Raw genomic sequence first — 18,767 nt, forward strand, 5'->3', positions numbered from 1 at the left:
TTCCATCCTCTAGCTCCCGTCCCCGCCAGTTTTTCTCTGTGTCTTTGAGTTGACTGTTTATTATTTGTCTCCCAACTGCCACCCCTTCCCCATCGTCTGTGAGCATCTTAGGGAAAAAGGATAAACTTTTATCTCTATATCCCAGTGCTTATTATATATTATTAGTCTCAATAGATGTTGGAGGGCAAAGAGATGGGAGGTGAAGGTGGGTGGTGTTTACAAGGGCATAATCAACAGTAGGACGGATTGATTCTCCTCTTGGCGCCAGGGGATGTGGTTCCCTAGGACCTGGAGGAAGAAAGCAATCGCCAGTATTCACCTTAGAAAGGAGAGAAAGACATGACTTCCCCCCGAACTGCTCAGTCCTGCCCTCTTGGCTATTTGGATCCATTCTCAGAGATTATTTACCCAATGGGCACCAGGAGGCAAATACCCCATAAGTCCCAGGTGGTGCAGTGTACCTCATAGGCACCCTACCACCCACCTGTGGTCCTCCATTACCAGGCATTCAGAAAAGAATAACCTCTGTACAGTACCATTTAATCTGCAATCTTTTATCTTGGTTTCTGTTGTAGAATAAAGACCCCAAGATGGCTCGAGTTGCACTGGAATCTCTGTACAGATTACTTTGGGTTTACATGATTCGAATTAAATGTGAAAGCAACACAGCCACTCAGAGGTAAGGAGCTGGCTTGGGTTAATGGTAACCCCATCACTGAGTTAACTGTAACCACATCACTCAGCCAGTGAAAAGGGTGTTTTGTGTCATTGCCAACTATGCTAACCAAACTAGAAGCTGTTCAAAGCTGACAGTCTGTAAAAGCTCTAAGTCCTCTGGACCTTTTCAGGCTTTCCTTAGACGTTGGCTCAACAGCCATTACAGAAACTCCAGCCTCTACCAGGATTGCCAAGTTCTGTGTCAGGACTACATTCACCACTTTAACAAAGGAAGTGGCTATAATTTTCCAGCTGCCCTTAGTTTTCCAGAAAACCTTTTCAGAGAGTAATTATGCTAATGGAAAAGAGATGAAGTGGTTTGTTTTCTTTCTCTGAGTTCTCTCTGATACTTAGATAAGATGAAGCACCTGCCATTTTCCCTTAATGTACAGGAGCTCAGCCAATCTTGCTTGTTTTCTCTTTTTCTCCCTTATCTTTCAGCCGTCTTATAACCATCATCACAACACTTTTCCCCAAAGGGTCCCGTGGTGTGGTGCCGAGGGACATGCCTCTGAACATCTTTGTGAAAATCATCCAGTTCATTGCCCAGGTAATGGAGATGCTTCTGGCAGTGAGAGTCTTCTAATTGCCTCTAAGTAGCCACCTCCTTCTTATGAAGTACTAACAGATGTAGAGTCTAAAATAATCTCACGTGTGAAGACTTTTCAGGATGGTTTTGCAAGTGTTTTCACACATAGCTTTTTTTTTGCTTTTGCTTCAAAACAAATTGTGACATGGTGTGCCAAGTGTCTTCAGCACTTGACCAATGAAAGAACTGAGAGGCAGGGTTTAAGTGACTGATCTGAGGTCATAGAGCCTATTCGTAAGAGGGTCTCTTGACTCCTAGGCCCTGTTTGTTCCTGCTTCTCTGCTCTAGATTCTTCAAGTCAGGAGGAAATTGAGTATGTTTGGAGGAAATAAGAAGACGATAATTTAGTGAACTTGGAGGAGTAAATAAATCCTGATGCTCTTTCACCCTGTGAAAAAGAAGAACGTAACAGGAATATTAGCTTTTATCAGGCACTCATTCTTTGCCAAGAACTGTTCTAAGCACTTCACACATACTATTTTACTTAAGAACTGGGTCCAATGATATTAAACATTTAGTGTTTACTATTTAGACCCAAGACTTTTAAAAGTTGTTGTTGTTGTTTTTCTTTACGGTACACGGGCCTCTCACTGCTGTGGCCTCTCCCGTTGCGGAGCACAGGCTCCGGACGCGCAGGCTCAGCGGCCACGGCTCACGGGCCCAGCCGCTCTGCGGCATGTGGGATCCTCCCGGACCGGGGCATGAACCCGTGTCCGCGGCATCGGCAGGTGGACTCTCAACCACTGCGCCACCAGGGAAGCCCTAGTTTTTAAAACACTTTGTGTGTAAATGGTTTTTATCCTAACTTTGGCTTTCTTGTGATTTATAGAGAAGCATGAAAAGCTGGTTATTCCAGTCCAGCCTCTGCCGTGAGCCAGCTCCATACCCTGAAGAAGTCATAGAACATCTTTATTCTCAGTGTCTTTATCTATAAAATGTGGATGAAAGTGCTTACCCAGTATCCCTCAGAACGTTGTGTGGATAAAGGGAAATAATAGGCATGAAAGTACTGTTGAAGTGTAACTGATATTGCTATAAAGACATAAGGTTCAATGGCTACTTCACAGACCATTTAATATATAATATCTCTCTGTGTTTTTAGTGCAAGGAAGTGTCTCTGTAGTATTTGTACGTAGGGAAGGGACAGTACTTGCTCTGCAGGTGGATGAACTAACAGAACTTTTCTACATGTAGTTATCATGTGGCTGAGAACGTGCTTTGATGATTCTGGAATATATTGTATAAAATCAACGTGACATATCTTAGCAGTCACTGTCTCAAATTATTAGAATCTGGCGTAAACGTCCTCATTTAAGTGACCTTAATAGTTCTCGGATTGTTGTTGATTATTCATTTCACTTGCAGGATTGTCTGTTGTAATGTGAGCCAAGGGGTAGGAAATGTTAGAGAAGAGAAGAAAATGGTCATTTTGCAGTGGTATTTTTAAAAATATGTTTTGAACTGAGTTTCAAGAAGGTGTCAGCTTTGGCAGGACAAGCAGAAAGAGTTTGCACTGTGTAGAAGCCCAGATACTCAGAGTGTTTTGGTTTTCATTTTTTGGTTTTTAGTTGTTAGTCATTCTGTGCTTTAGGGCCTAATTACCTATATCATATAAAGCATCTCTACATGCCACATGGAAACAGAAGCAGCTTCACCGAAGGTTCGGACGGACGTGGTTTTCCTTCACGGATTCTCTGTGATGCATCAAACTAAGCGATACCCCTCTTCTTTCAGAAGCCACCTGTTCGGTGCATATGACAAAAACAGACATTTTCATGTTGAATTAAAATAATGCTTTGTTTTGATTTCCCTTTTTCACTGTAGGAACGTTTAGATTTTGCAATGAAAGAAATCATTTTTGATTTTCTTTGTGTGGGAAAACCAGCAAAAGCTTTCAGTCTCAATCCAGAGGTAAGAATGACCCTTTTGCGTTTATCGACAGAAACCTACCTTTGCTTTGCAACCTTGGGGGATGGGGTGAAGGCCGTCTTCTCCAAAAAAGTCTTCTGTTTGTTTCTGTCCATGTTATTTGACTAAAATAGTAGAGAAGATTTTTGGGTGGATAGACTTAGAATGATGAAAAGTTGACGTCTTACCACATTCTGTTCTTGTAGAAGGAGTAAACCTTGCCCCGAAAGGTAATCTGTCTCTGTATGTCTGGTTGTTTGTTATAGAAAAGCCAGTACTTGTAACTATTTTGATGCAGATAAGCAAGTTGAAGAGTACTGAAAGTGATGAAACAGAGAAGAATAAATAGATGCAATGATAAAACACTAAAATCTAGTGAAATTAAATAAGTAATGTATACATCTCTGATTCTGTGACAGCATCACAGTTCAAGGGCCAGGCAGATCATGGGAATGAGTGTATAATGGGTATGATGTACCTCATGGCGGGGGCGGCTTAGGCAAATGAAAAGCACGTTCAATTTTAAACTTCAGAAAAGACTGTTGGTGGGAATTCCCACCAACAAAGTGCAGAGTCCTAACCACTAGCTGTAAGACATTGACCTCTCTGAACTTCAGCTTTTTTTACTAGTATTAGGGACAGACTACTTTTCTAGATCACCTCACAGAATCATCGTGATATTACAAATTCATAAGCAAAAAAAGAAAGAAATTGCACACCAGAAAAAAATGTTTAAACGTTGTTCCTGTCATCACTATGATATTGTCTGGCTCCTTCATTCTGTCAGTGAGGAAGGAGACCCAGAGCCCAGAGGCTCAGAACAGGCAGCTGGTTAGCAGCAAGGGGAACCCAGGTCTCCTTGCACACTCACGCTTCTTCCCACCACACCCTGAATTCTCTTCTTGGCGCTAAGGTTGCCAGGTATGTAGGCACAGCCCAACAAGCCCCCAAATGGGAGTTTCTGTCTGGTGTTTAATGACATCACAGGCTTCTGGAATGGCTGCAGCCAGGGTCAGTGGGCCAATGGGAGGGGTACAAAGCCAGTGCAAATTCAGGGCATTGTGGCTGGAAGGAGGCCCATGGCCCAAGTACTAAAGAGCCTTCTCTTGCTTGGGAACAGTGGTTTCATGCTTTTCAATGGAGAAGGCTAGTCTTTTTTTTTTTTTTTTTTTTTTTTTTGGCTGCGCCGTGTGACGTACGGGATCTTAGTTCCCCAACCTGGGATTGAACCCTGGCCCCTGGCAGTGAAAGCGCAGAGTCCTAACCACTGCACCACTAGGGAATTCCCAGGATAGTTTTTCTAATAAATGGTACTAAACTGTTGGAAATCCACTTGCAAAATAATCAACTTCAACCCATAATTTGCCCTGTCAGGAGAAATTAACTCAAAATGAATCATAAGCCTAAATGTGAAATCCGACATCGTAACTCTTCCAGGAGAAAACAGAAGATAAAAATCTTTGCAACCTTTGGGTAGGCAAAAATTTCTTAGATAAGATACAAAAAGCATAAATTACAAAAGAAAAAGTTGATAAAATACAAAAGTGTGCACTTTAAAAGTTCATAAAGTGTAGAGCCACGGACTGGGAGAAAATATTTGTAAAACACGTATTGACAAACGCTTCTATCCAGAATATATAAAGAACTCCCAACTCAATAACCCAATATTTTAAATGGACAAAATGAAGAGCCTCTTTACCAAAGAAGAGATACAAATGACCGATAAACCTATGAAAAGATGTTCAGCATCCTTAGTCATTAGGGAAATGCAAGTTAAAACCACAGTGAGATGTGCTGAGAAGGATACAGAGCAACTGGAACTTTATACTATTGATGTTTTAGTGAGAATGCAGAATGGTACAACCATTTCTTATAAGGTTAAACATACACTTGGCATATGATCCAGCAGTTCTACCCCAAGGTGTTTATCCAAGAGAAATTAGAACATTTGTCCACAAAGATTTGTATCAACATTTATAGCACCTTTATTCATGATCACTAAAAACAGGAAAGCAACTCATGTTCAAACAGCTGGTGAATGATGAAACAACTTGTGAATCATCAACACAATGGAATACTATTCAGCCATAAAAAGGAACAAACTACTGATACTGCAGCAACACCTCAAAAGCATTAAGCTAAGTGAGAGAAGCAAGACACAAGAGGTTGTGTCTGTTTGCTTCCATTTATATCACGTTCTGGAAAATGCAAAATTATAGGCAGAAATTAGACACTGATTGTCAGGTGCTGAGGTTGGAGGAGAGGACTGACTGACTGTAAAGAGGCACAAAGGAACTTTTGGGGATGATGGAAATATTTTATATCTTGACTGTGATGATAGTTACCTGACTATATATGTTTCTCAAAATTCAAAGGACTGTACAACTAAAAGGAGTATATTTTACTATATGAGAATTATATCTCAATAAACTTGACTTCAGTAGAAAACAGTGGAGATTCTAGCCTACAATATATATTTACCAGCGGGAACTTTTCAGGTATTAATCCTCACCATAGCCCTATATGATCAATAGGTATTATTATTCTCATTCTACAGAAAGGAAGCTGAGACTTGGACTTGGAAAAGTTAAGTAATTTCTCAAGACCAGACAGATAATAGAAGGAGAGGTATGATGCAGAGCTATATAAAACATAAGAAGAAATTGTTTTTGAAATTAAGTTAAAAACATATTTCCCAAACTATCCCAACTTACTTCTGCCCTTAGAATTATTCAGAGAAAAGGAAAACTAAGAGAACTGGCAAGGATGGCTCATAAATTGGATAATCCATTTGCAAATAATTGAAGCTTGATCATTTAAGTCAATTCACAGTCATCCTATTGATACTGCATCTCCTGTATTAAACACTGTATTTCCTCACCCAAAACAATGCTGTGTCTTGAAAAATATCCACAAATCTAGAAAACATTTCATGAAAGAACTACTAAAATAAGTGAGGAAACTAATGGACTTTAATATACATTTAAACTTTTTAAAATGAATACTCTTTCATTTTAGAAAATGGAGAAAGAATATTACTGAAAACCATAAAATCATAAAATACACATTGGATTGGGTATGAATGGGCCAGAGAAATGTTTACCACACCCTGGTTGAAATACCCCTACTCCTTGAAGCTTGAATAAATAGTTTAGAAGTCGATATTACTTCATGTTCTAAGATATAAACATGTACTACAGAATAGGTGATTCGGGCAAACCCAACTTGAATGTATAGCTCCCCACCTACTAGTTATGTGGCCCTCTGTTTCCTCACCTGAAAAATGGGAATAATCATACCTTCCTTGCATGGCTATCTTAAAGATGAGAGTTAATGAGCAGTTCTGGATATATTTTAAGAACTCAATAAATCGTAATTAGATTATCATTTTTAGTAACGGTAATTATTTTCTGCATTAGGTAGCGGTCTACTTAGGGAACTTATTACTTGATGTCGTTTGAAAATATGAGTGTAAGTGTTTACACATGGCTGTTTAGGGAACTACGGATGTTTTAGTACCTTCTGACCTTTTAAGATTATTGCTGCTGGGAGCAACTCTCTTACTGAGTCATCTTTCAGAGCCAATATTATGCCTTATCTGAGCCTGGGGAAGAGAATGATCTGGCCCAGAATGACATTTCTTCTTATGAGTTTATGTGTTTTTATAAGTAACAGGTTCTGTGGCTTCGAATTCTTTAAATGTATTCTCAAACTTGCCAGCCTTTGTGAATCAAAAGTCAACAGCCTGCAATTCAGAGCAGACGACTTACATTTTTACGATTCACATTTGGAACTCCCGTTTGTTTTCATTCAGTCTTTGTGAGTTAACACATGTCTCCTCCCAGGAGACAAAGAGATTTTTGTTGACCTCAGTTTACCTTAGTTGCAGCTGCTCCAAAGGGTGACTGCCTATCCCTTGGAGGTGCACCCAGGATCCCCCAAACAGAATGAATCTGACCATCTCAAACCTACCCTCCACGTTTGGTGAAAATCTTCCCAGTTGTTTTCTTGTGATGCAGCAACAAAGAGTGTCAGAAACTTAATTTCATTTTCCTAGGTTTGGCCTAAACGCTTTTAAGTGATTTTCCCACGCTAATCTAGAAGGCAAACCATGCTTAACTTCTTTTGAAAGACTGATGGCTTAATTTCACAACAATGATTGGGTCTTTCTCTTTACCATGAACATATTGTCTCTTACAGAGGATGAACATTGGTTTACGGGCATTCTTGGTCATAGCTGATAGCTTGCAGCAGAAAGATGGGGAACCTCCGATGCCAGTTACCGGAGCCGTTCTCCCTTCAGGAAACACACTGAGGGTGAAGAAGACATATCTGAGTAAAACACTAACTGAAGAGGAAGCCAAAATGATAGGTGGGTTTCAAAGATACGTTTGCACTGGGCCTTATTAAGCCTTTAAAATGACCAATAGACACTTACCCTTAGTGAGATATAGTTTTAAAATCTTCATAAAAGTAGCTGATGAGACATGTCAACATTAACTGTTCTGATTCATGCTGTGGTTTGTTTTACTGCCCTTTAAACTCTTTGGAACTTCCTGGTAAACATTTTGCCGTTTAAATGTTAGATTTTTATCTGTGGTCTTTTCAAACTTCTGAGATTGATAATTTGCAGTTTACAGTAAATTTCTAAGACATCTGTGTGCTTTGGTAGATAATCCTGTTTATAAAGCAAACATATAAATATATTCATTCATTTTTATAGTTCCTTTTCTTCTATTTTTTTTCAGTAAAATTAGTTTAATCTGTGTTTTAAACATGCCAAGTCCCATACATGCCAGGGTATATTGTGGGTTTAGCCTACATGAGATTATTTTCTTTTTAATTTAACTATCTTAACCCAAAGAGATGATCTTTTGCATTTGTTTCTCTTTTACCAAGTTCCTGAATTTAGAAACCTACTGCAAACTTGTTAAGTTAGTTTCTGGATTCCAAAGACCTAGAGGAAACATATGAGGAAACTTTTTCCTTTAAAATATTTATCTTTAGTTATGCAATGCTTAAATGAGTTCAAAAATATCAATACGAAATACATATTCTGTACACATTTTCTTCCACTGTATTAATGAGAGTGGTAAAAATAATATACCTGAGGTAAATTTTTCTTCATTTAAAAATTTATGATGTGAAATCATTTGTTGCCTTTACTAAAAAAACCCACACATATATTTCAGAGAATAATATAAAGTTATTAAAATTCTAACCCCGGATGAGAATTATCTTTTATTCACATAACCACTCATTATGCTGAATTTTTTTATACTAACCAGAAAACTAAAAATTCTAGTGTGGAACTTTCTGTTTCCTTGTTTATTTTTACTCTTCTGGAAAATATTTCCCTTTGAAGTATTAGAATTCCTATGTGTTAAACTTAAATGATTCTTTCGGGAACACCCACTACATGTGGGTACTATGCTAAGGGTCCTGCAGATAAGAGATTAAATTGGACTCTGCTCAGAGAATTCACTGACCCACAGAAGATCTTCAGTAAAAATATATCACAGAGGATGAACAAAACGGGATTTCACGCTTTGATAGATTTAGTCACAGATGTAACTGTCATGCGTATTTTTTAGGCATGTCATTATACTACTCTCAAGTACGAAAAGCTGTGGACAACATTTTAAGGCACCTTGATAAAGAAGTAGGAAGGTGTATGATGCTAACTAACGTCCAGATGTTAAACAAAGAACCCGAAGACATGATCACGTGAGTACAGCGAGGACTAAGTTTTCAATGAAGGATTAATGAACCAAAAGACACCAGCAGAGGTTCTTCCCCTTTATTTTGTTCTCATGTTATTAGAGTCCGAGTTCTAAGAAGTGTTAGGGATAGTAAAAACATCGTTTGATAATATTTGACTAACTGTAAAAATAAAGTCAAACCTGAGATTGATCTGTTTTGATAATATTTCAAGTATCATTAGGCCAGTAAGTTAGAAAATGGGCCCAAGACACTTTTACTGGTCCACATTTTCAGAAGTAATGTTTTGCTCTCAGGCCCACGTGATACAGCGTCATCACCAGTTTAGAGACGTTCCATCTTTATGAATCTCAAGTTTACTTGTTTCTAGTGAGCGTTCCTGAACAGTGAGAGTTAAAGCTGCTTAATATTCTCTATGTAACTGTGTCATAGAAATACTGGATTTTCAGAATGCATTTGTAGCTTAGAATGTAGAAATCAGATGTTCTTAGCCAAAATCCAAGATCTAGATTTGTGATTAGAGCTCCTCATTAGAAACTCACACAATTTGATTTTGCTGCTTGTGATCAATTATGGCAGGAACGCAGGTTAGCTTATGACTGTTTTAAGACAGTTTGGACTTTGTTGTTGAACTATGAATTAAATGATACTTGGCACCTGTGGCATACATTTCTAAACATACAATTAGGAAAATTTTCTTTGTCACTCAGTGTGTCCAATTCCAAATATCACAGTTAGTTGGAACGTTGTTACCTATATAGGGAAGTTCATATCATGGGTGTATATTTTTACTACAATAGTAGTATGTCAAAAACAAACTACAGTGAGACAAAACATGATGAAAAGTTAAAAATACAGAATTATTTTAAGTACATATTTAGCAGTATGGCAAGTTAAAATGAAAGCCTCCTCCACAGAGCTCCACTTGAAATCTGCATCCATTCCTTGGTTCAGGGTGATTTCTTCCAGACCTTTCCCAATGTCAGCCCAAATACATATATACATTTTCTTTTTTTTACAAAAATGGAGTTATACAATGTATATTATCCTGCAGCTTGCCAGTCACTTCATTTAAATGATATGGAGAGCATGTAGCTTTAGATTTTTCAACCAAAATGATAGCAGAATTGAAATTGACCAAAGTTAATGACATTAACTATCTTGTCTACAGATCTGGTCCTTACCTAACAAATTACCAGGTTGTCCATAACCTTTAACCTCCTTACTGCATACTCTCTGAACATATTAAAGCAGTTTTCAGTTTACACTGTAGAAAATGTAAGAAATGCTTTGAAAACTGCTGCCATAGGGCTTCCCTGGTGGCGCAGTGGTTGAGAGTCCGCCTGCCGATGCAGGGGACGCGGGTTCGTGTCCCGGTCCAGGAAGATCCCACATGCCGCGGAGCGGCTGGGCCCGTGAGCCATGGCCACTGAGTCTGCGCGTCCGGAGCCTATGCTCCGCAATGGGAGAGGCCACAGCAGTGAGAGGCCCGCGTACTGCAAAAAAAAAAAAAAAAAAATACTGCTGCCATATTGTTGTTTCCTCTAAAATAGTAAGGAAATGAAAGGCCTTCAAAGGAAAACTATGTTTATAATCTAGAGATCATAAGACAGGGTCAGGACCAAAACAAGACATTCAAAACCATAAAAGGTACAGGTTTAAATGTAAATGTTAACATTTCATTTGTATTTTCACAATACCTTAAACTTTTTCTAAGGTGATTCTTTACTTTCTCTTATTCAACTGTCTTAAGATGCCCCGCCCCCCCAAATAGGGCTAGAAATAGTTTTCATGCTAGACTTTGAAGCAGATCCCTGAGTGGAAAATGGCTCATGGCTACATCTCTTAAAAACAAAGAGATAGGGAGATCTTCAAGATGGCAGAGGAATAAGACGTGGGGATCACCTTCCTCCCCACAAATACATCAGAAATACATCTACACGGTGAACAACTCCTACAGAACACCTACTGAATGCTGGCAGAAGACCTCAGACCTCCCAAAAGGCAAGAAACTCCCCACGTACTGGGTAGAGCAAAAGAAAAAAGAAAAAACAAGAGACAAAAGAATAGGGACAGGACCTGCACCGTGGGAGAGAGCTGCGAAGGAAGAAAGGTTTCCACACACTAGGAAGCCCCTTCACGGGCAGAGACTGCAGGTGGCGGAGGGGGGAAGCTTCGGAGCCACGGAGGAGAGCGCAGCCACAGGGGTGCGGGGGGCAAAGTGGAGACATTCCCGCGCAGAGGATCGGTGCCGACCGGCACTCACCAACCCGAGAGGCTTGTCTGCTCACTCGACGGGGCGGGCGGGGGCTGGGAGCTGAGGTTCAGCCTTCGGAGATCAGACCCCAGGGAGAGGACTGGGGTTGGCGGCGTGAACACAGCCTGAAGGGGGCCAGTGAAACACAGCTAATCGGGAGGGAGTCCGGGAAAAAGTCCGGACCTGCCTAAGAGGCAAGAGACCATTGTTTCGGGGTGCATGAGGAGAGGGGATTCAGAGCACCACCTAAATGAGCTCCAGAGACGGGCGCAAGCTGCAGCTATCAGCGCAGACCCCCGAGACAGGCATGAGATGCTAAGGCTGCTGCTGCAGCCACCAAGAATCAGTATGTGCAAGCACAGGTCACTATCCACACCTCCCCTCCCGGGAGCCTGTGCAGCCCGCCACTGCCAGGGTCCCGTGATCCAGGGACAACTTACCTAGGAGAACACATGGTGCCTCAAGCTGGTGCAACATCACACCGGCCTTGTCGCTGCGGGCTCACCCCGCATTCCGTACCCCTCCCTCCCCCAAGCCTGAGTGAGCCAGAGCCCCTGAATCAGCTGCTTCTTTAACCCCGTCCAGTCTGGGCAGGAAACAGATGCCCTCAGGTGACCTATGCGCAGAGAGGGGGCCAAATCCAAAGCTGAACCCCAGGAGCTGTGCGAAAAAAGAAGTGAAAGGGAAATCTCTCCCAGCAGCCTCAGGAGCAGTGGATTAAATCTCCACAATCAACTTGTTGTACCCTGCATCTCTGGAATACCTGACTAGACAACGAATTATCCCAAAATTGAGGTGGTGGACTTTTGGAGCAACTGTAGACTTGGGGTTTGCTTTCTGCATCTAATTTGTTTCTGGTTTTATGTTTATCTTACTTTAATATTTATTATCATTGGTAGATTTGTTTATTGATTTGGTTGCACTCTTCCTTTTTTTTTAATATATAGATATGTATATTTTTTTCCTTGTTCTCTTTCTGTGAGTGTGTATGTATATGCTTCTTTGTGTGATTTTGTCTGTATAGCTTTCCTTTTACCATTTGTCCTAGGGTTCTGTCTGTCTGGTTGTTTTTTTTTAGTACAGTTTTTAGTGCTTGTTATCATTGGTGGATTTGTTTTTTGGTTTGGTTGCTCTATTCTTTCTTTCTTTTTTTCTTTTTTTATGACTTTTTAACGTTTTCATGTTTAACAATTATTTTTTATTTTATTTTATTTTTTTCTTTCTTTCTTTCTTTTCTCCCTTTTCTTCTGAGCCGTGTGGCTGACAGGGTCTCAGTGCTCCAGCAGGGTATCAGGCCTGTGCCTCAGAGGTGGGAGAGGCGAGTTCAGGACATTGGTCCACCAGAGACCTCCTGGCTCCACGTAACATCAAAGAGCAAATGCTCTCCCAGAGATTTCTATCTCAATGATAAGACCTAGCTCCACTCAACGACCAGCAAGCTACAGTGCTGGACACCCTATGCCAAACAACTAGCAAGACAGGAACCAACCCCACCCATTAGCAGAGAGGCTGCCTAAAATCATAATAAGGTCACAGACACCCCAAAACACACCACTGGATACGGTCCTGCCCACAAGAAAGACAAGATCCAGCCTCATCCACCAGAACAGAGGCACCAGTCCCCTCCACCAGGAAGCCTACACAACCCACTGAACCAGCATTACCCACTGGGGGCAGACATCAAAAACGTCGGGAACTACAAACCTGCAGCCTGCGAAAAGGATACCCCAAACACAGTAAGTGAAACAAAATGAGAAGACAGAGAAACACACAGCAGATGAAGGAGCAAGGTAAAAACCCACCAGACCAAACAAATGAAGAGGAAGTCAGCAGTCTACCTGGAAAAGAATTCAGAGTAATGATAGTAGTGATCCAAAATCTTGGAAATAGAATGGAGAAAACAAAAGAAACGTTTAACAAGGACCTAGAAGACCTAAAGAGCAAACAAACAATGATGAACAACACAATAAATGAAATTTAAAATTCTCTAGAATGAATCAATAGCAGAATAACTGAGGCAGAAGAACAAATAAGTGACCTGGAAGATAAAATAGTGGAAATAACTACTGCAGAGCAGAATAAAGACAAAAGAATGAAAAGAATCGAGAACAGTCTTTGAGACCTCTGGGACAAAATTAAATGCACCAACATTCGAGTTATAGGGGTCCCAGAAGAAGAAGACGAAAAGAAAGGGACTGAGAAAATATTTGAAGAAATTAGAGTTGAAAACTTCCCTAATATGGGAAAGGAAATAGTCTATCAAGTCCAGGAAATGAAGAGAGTCCCATATAGGATAAATCCAAGGAGAAACACGCCAAGACAAATACTAATCAAACTATCAAAAATTAAGTGCAAAGAAAAAATATTAAAAGCAGCAAGAGAAAAACAACAAATAACATATAAGGGAATCCCCATAAGGTTAACAGCTGATCTTTCAGCAGAAACTCTGCAAGCCAGAAGGCAGTGGCAGGACATATTTGAAGTGAGGAAAAGGAAAAACCTGAAAAAATTTTCAGATTTCAGAAAAATCTGAAAATCTCAGTCAAATACGATGGAGAAATTAAAACCTTTACAGACAAGCAAAAGCTAAGAGAGTTCAGCGCCACCAAACCAGCTTTACAACAAATGCTGAAGCACCTTCTCTAGGCAGGAAACACAAGAGAAGGAAAAGACCTATTATAATAATAAATAATAAAGAATAATAATAAGCCCAAAACAGTTAAGAAAATGGTAATAGGCACATACATATCAATAAATACCTTAAACGTGAATGGATTAAATGCTCCAGCCAAAAGACATAGACTGGCTGAATGGAAACAAAAACAAGACCTGTATATATACTGTCTACAAACACCCACTTCAGACCTAGGGACACGTACAAACTGAAAGTGAGGTGATGGAAAAAGATATTCCATGCAAATGGAAGTCAGAAGAAAGCTAGAGTAGCAATTTTCATATCAGACAAAATAGACTTTAAAATAAAGACTAGTACAAGAGACACAGAAGGACACTACATAATGATCAAGGGACCAATCCAAGAAGAAGATATAACAATTGTAAATATTTATGAACCCAACATAGGAGCACCTCGATACATAAGGCAGATGCTAACAGCCATAAAAAGGGAAATCAACAGTAACACAATCATAATAGTGGACTTTAACACCCCACTTTCACCAATGTACAGATCACCCAAACTGAAAATAAATAAGGAAACACAAGCTTTAAATGATGCACTAAACAAGATGGACTTAATTGATATTTATAGGACATTCCATCCAAAAAAACAACAGAATACACTTTCTTCACAAGTGCTAATGGAACATTCTCCAGCATAGATCATATCTTGGGTCACAAATCAAACTTTGTTAAATTTCAGAAAATGGAAACCATATCAAATATCTTTTCTGACCACAATGCTATGAGACTAGATATCAATTATAGGAAAAAAATCTGTAAAAAATAAAAACACATGGAGCCTAAACAGTACACTACTAAATAACCAAGAGATCACTGAGGAAATCAAAGAGGAAATCATAACATACCTAGAAACAAATGACAATGAAAACACAATGACCCAAAACCTATGGGATGCAGCAAAAGCAGTTCTAAGAGGAAGCTTTATAGCAATACAATCCTACGTCAAGAAACAAGAAACATCTCAAATAAACAACCTAACCTTACACATAAAGCAATTAGAGAAAGAACAGAAAAACCCCAAAGTTAACAGAAGGAAAGAAATCATAAAGATCAGATCAGAAGTAAATGAAAAAGAAATGAAGGAAAGGATAGCAAAGATCAGTAAAACTAAAAGCTGGTTCTTTGAGAAGATAAACAAAACTGATAAACCATTAGCCAGACTCATCAAGAAAAAAAGGGAGAAGACTCAAATCAATAGAATTAGAAATGGAAAAGGAGAAGTAACAACTGACACTGCAGAAATACAAAGGATTATGGGAGATTACTACAAGCAACTATGTGCCAATGAAACAGACAATCTGGATGAAATGGACAAATTCTTAGAAAAGCACGACCTTCTGAGACTGAACCAGGAAGAAATACAAAATATGAACATACCAATCACAAGCACTGAAATTGAAACTGTGATTTAAAATCTTCCAACAAACAAAAACCCAGGACCAGATGGCTTCACAGGCAAATTCTATCAAACATTTACTGAACAACTAATACCTATCCCTCTCAAACTCTTCCAAAATATAGCAGAGGGGGGAACACTCCCAAACTAATTCTATGAGGCCACCATCACCATGATACCAAAAACACACAAAGATGTCATAAAGAAAGAAAACTACAGGCCAATATCACTGATGAACATAGATGTAAAAATCCTTAACAAAATACTAGCAGAGAATCCATCAGCACATTAAAAGGATCATACACCATGATCAAGTGGGGTTTTTCCCAGGAATGCAAGGATTCTTCAATATATAAATATCAATCAATGTAATACACCAGAGTAACAAATTAAAGGATAAAAACCGTATGATCATCTCAATAGGTGAAGAAAAAGCTTTCGACAAAATTCAACACCCATTTATGATAAAACCCCTCCAGAAAGTAGGCATAGAGGGAACTTACCTCAACATAGTAAAGGCCATATATGACAAACCTACAGCCAACATCGTTCTCAGTGGTGCAAAACTGAACCCATTTCCACTAAGATCAAGAACAAGACAAGGTTGCCAACTCTCAACACTATTCAACATAGTTTTGGAAGTTTTAGCCACAGCACTCAGAGAAGAAAAAGAAATAAAAGGAATCCAGATCAGAAAAGAAGAGTAAAACTGTCACTGTTTGCAGATGACATGATACTATACATAGAGAATCCTAATGATGCCACCAGAAAACTACTAGAGCTAATCAGTGAATCCGGTAAAGTTGCAGGGTACAAAATTAATGCACAGAAATCTCTTGCGTTCCTATACACTAATGATGAAAAATCTGAAAGAGAAATTAAGGAAACACTCCCATTTACCATTGCAACAAAAAGAATAAAATACCTAGGAATAAACCTACTTAAGGAGACAAAAGACCTGCATGCAGAAAACTATAAGACACTGATGAAAGAAATTAAAGATGATAGAAACAGATAGAGAGATATACCATGTTCTTGGATAGGAAGAATCAACATTCTGAAAATGCCTGTAATACCCAAAGCAGTCTACACATTCATTGCAATCCCTATCAAACTACCAATGGCATTTTTCACAGAAGTAGAACAAAAAATTTCACAATTTGTATGGAAACACAAAAGACCCCAAATAGCCAAACTGATCTTGAGAAAGAAAAATGGAGCTGGAGGAATCAGGCTCCTGGACTTCAGACTATACTACAAAGCTACAGTAATCAAGACAGTATGGTACTGGCACAAAAACAGAAATATAGATCAATGGAAAAGGATAGAAAGCCCAGCGATAAACCCACGCACATATGGTCACCTTATTTTTGATAAAGGAGGCAAGAACATACAAGGGAGAAAAGACAGCCTCTTCAATAAGTGGTACTAGGAAAACTAGACAGCTACACGTAAAAGAGTGAAATTAGAACACTTCCTAACACCATATACAAAAATAAAATCGATTGAAGACCTATATGTAAGGCCAAACACTATAAAAACTCTTAGAGGAAAACATAGGCAGAACACTCTATTACATAAATCACAGCAAGATCCTTTTTGACCCACGTCCTAGAGAAATGGAAATAAAAATAAACAAATGGGACCTAATGAAAGTTAAAAGCTTTTGCACAGCAAAGGAAACCGTAAACAAGACCAATAGACAACCCTCAGACTGGGAGAAAATATTTGCAAATGAAGCAACTGACAAAGGATTAATATTCAAACTTTACAAGCAGCTCAGGCAGCTCAATATCAAAAAAGCAAAGAAACCCAATCCAAAAATGGGCAGAGGGCTTCCCTGGTGGCGCAGTGGTTGAGAGTCCGCCTGCCGATGCGGGGGATGCGGGTTCGTGCCCCAGTCCGGGAGGATCCCACATGCCATGGAGCGGCTGGGCCTGTGAGCCATGGCTGCTGAGCCTGCGCGTCCAGAGCCTGTGCGCCGCAACGGGAGAGGCCACAGCAGTGAGAGGCCCGCGTACCACAAAAAAAAAAAAAAAAAAATGGGCAGAAGACCTAAACAGACATTTCTCCAAAGAAGATATACAGATTGCCAAGAAATACATGAAAAGGATGCTCAGCATCACTAATCATTAGAGAAATGCAATTCAAAACTACAATGAGGTATCACCTCACACCAGTCAGAATGGCCATCATCAAAAAATCTACAAAGAGTAAATGCTGGAGAAGGTGTGGAGAAAAGGGAACCCTCTTGCACTGTTGGTGGGAATGTAAATTGATACAGCCACTATGGAGAACATTATGGAGGTTCCTTAAAAAACTAAAAATAGAACTACCATATGACCCAGCGGTCCCACTATTGGGCATGTATCCAGAGAAAACCATAATTCAAAAAGAGTCATGTATCATAGTGTTTATTGCAGCTCTATTTACAATAACCAGGACATGGAAGCAATCTAAGTGTCCACCAACAGATGAATGCATAAAGAAGATGTGGTACATATATGCAATGGAATATTACTCAGCCATAAAAAGAAACGAAATTGAGTTCTTTTTAGAGAGGTGAATGGACGTAGAGTATCATACAGAGTGAAGTAAGTCAGAAAGAGACAAACACCATATGCTAACACATGTATGGAATCTAAAAAAAGTGGTTCTGAAGAACCTAGGGGCAGGACAGGAATAAAGACGCAGATGTAGAGAATGGACTTGAGGACACGGGGAGGGGGAAGGGTAAGCTGGGATGAAGTAAGAGAGTGGCATGGATTTATATATACCACCAAATGTAAAATAGATAGCTAGTGAGAAGCAGCCGCATAGCACAGGGAGATCAGCTCTGTGCTTAAGACCACCTAGAGGGGTGGGATAGGGAGGGTCGGCGGGAGACATAAGAAAGAGGAGATATGGGAGTATATGTATATGTATAGCTGACTCACTTTGTTATAAAGCAGAAGCTAACACACCATTGTAAAGCAATTATACTCCAATAAGGATGTTAAATACAAAAAGAAAAAACAAAGAGAAACATTAAACAATCATGTAAGCATTTAGGAAAAGAGAGTTGAGGTCCACACCACACTAATGGAAATAGTTATTGGAGTTGATACTTGAGGCTGGCCTACCGTTTTTCCAGGCCTTGCTTAGAAGTATGCACTTGAAAATAAAGCATTCTGTGTTGCTCTGTTTCCATTCCTCATCCCTTTTGTGCTTTATGCTGGCAAATAATCATAATAATAGTAGCAGTAAGTATAATAATATAATGACTGTAAGTAATAATTATATAATATCTGTTAATAAAACTTATGCTATTTGGGGGACTCAGATGCTTCCTATAAAATCCCAGGCACAGGGCTGCAGTAAACGGAAACCATGCACCAATTAGAGTTTCTAATCTAGGCTTGCTTTATCAGCTGGGAAGTCTGCCAGTCCTGTAAGCCTGCTTTATTGGCTGGCAGAATTTTCCTTACACTTCAGGCCAG

General features: G+C 39.5%; 1 protein-coding gene across 6 annotated transcripts in view; it reads left to right on the plus strand.

Annotated features, from left to right (window-relative positions):
- FRY (FRY microtubule binding protein) overlaps positions 1–18,767 on the plus strand; it is a 423,367-nt gene that overhangs the window by 280,776 nt on the left and 123,824 nt on the right. For 5 of the 6 annotated variants that reach the window (XM_032611303.1, XM_032611301.1, XM_032611304.1 and 2 more), the window contains 5 exons: positions 576–679; positions 1,159–1,267; positions 3,131–3,217; positions 7,415–7,586; positions 8,809–8,941. In XM_032611303.1, the coding sequence (XP_032467194.1) occupies positions 576–679; positions 1,159–1,267; positions 3,131–3,217; positions 7,415–7,586; positions 8,809–8,941 (605 nt within the window). Of the gene's footprint in view, positions 1–575; positions 680–1,158; positions 1,268–3,130; positions 3,218–7,414; positions 7,587–8,808; positions 8,942–18,767 lie in introns of those variants that run through there. The other variant, XM_032611305.1, reaches the window with a different exon arrangement.

The sequence above is a fragment of the Phocoena sinus genome, chromosome 18, assembly GCF_008692025.1.
Source record: "Phocoena sinus isolate mPhoSin1 chromosome 18, mPhoSin1.pri, whole genome shotgun sequence".
In the NCBI taxonomy this organism is placed as follows: Eukaryota; Metazoa; Chordata; class Mammalia; order Artiodactyla; family Phocoenidae; genus Phocoena; species Phocoena sinus.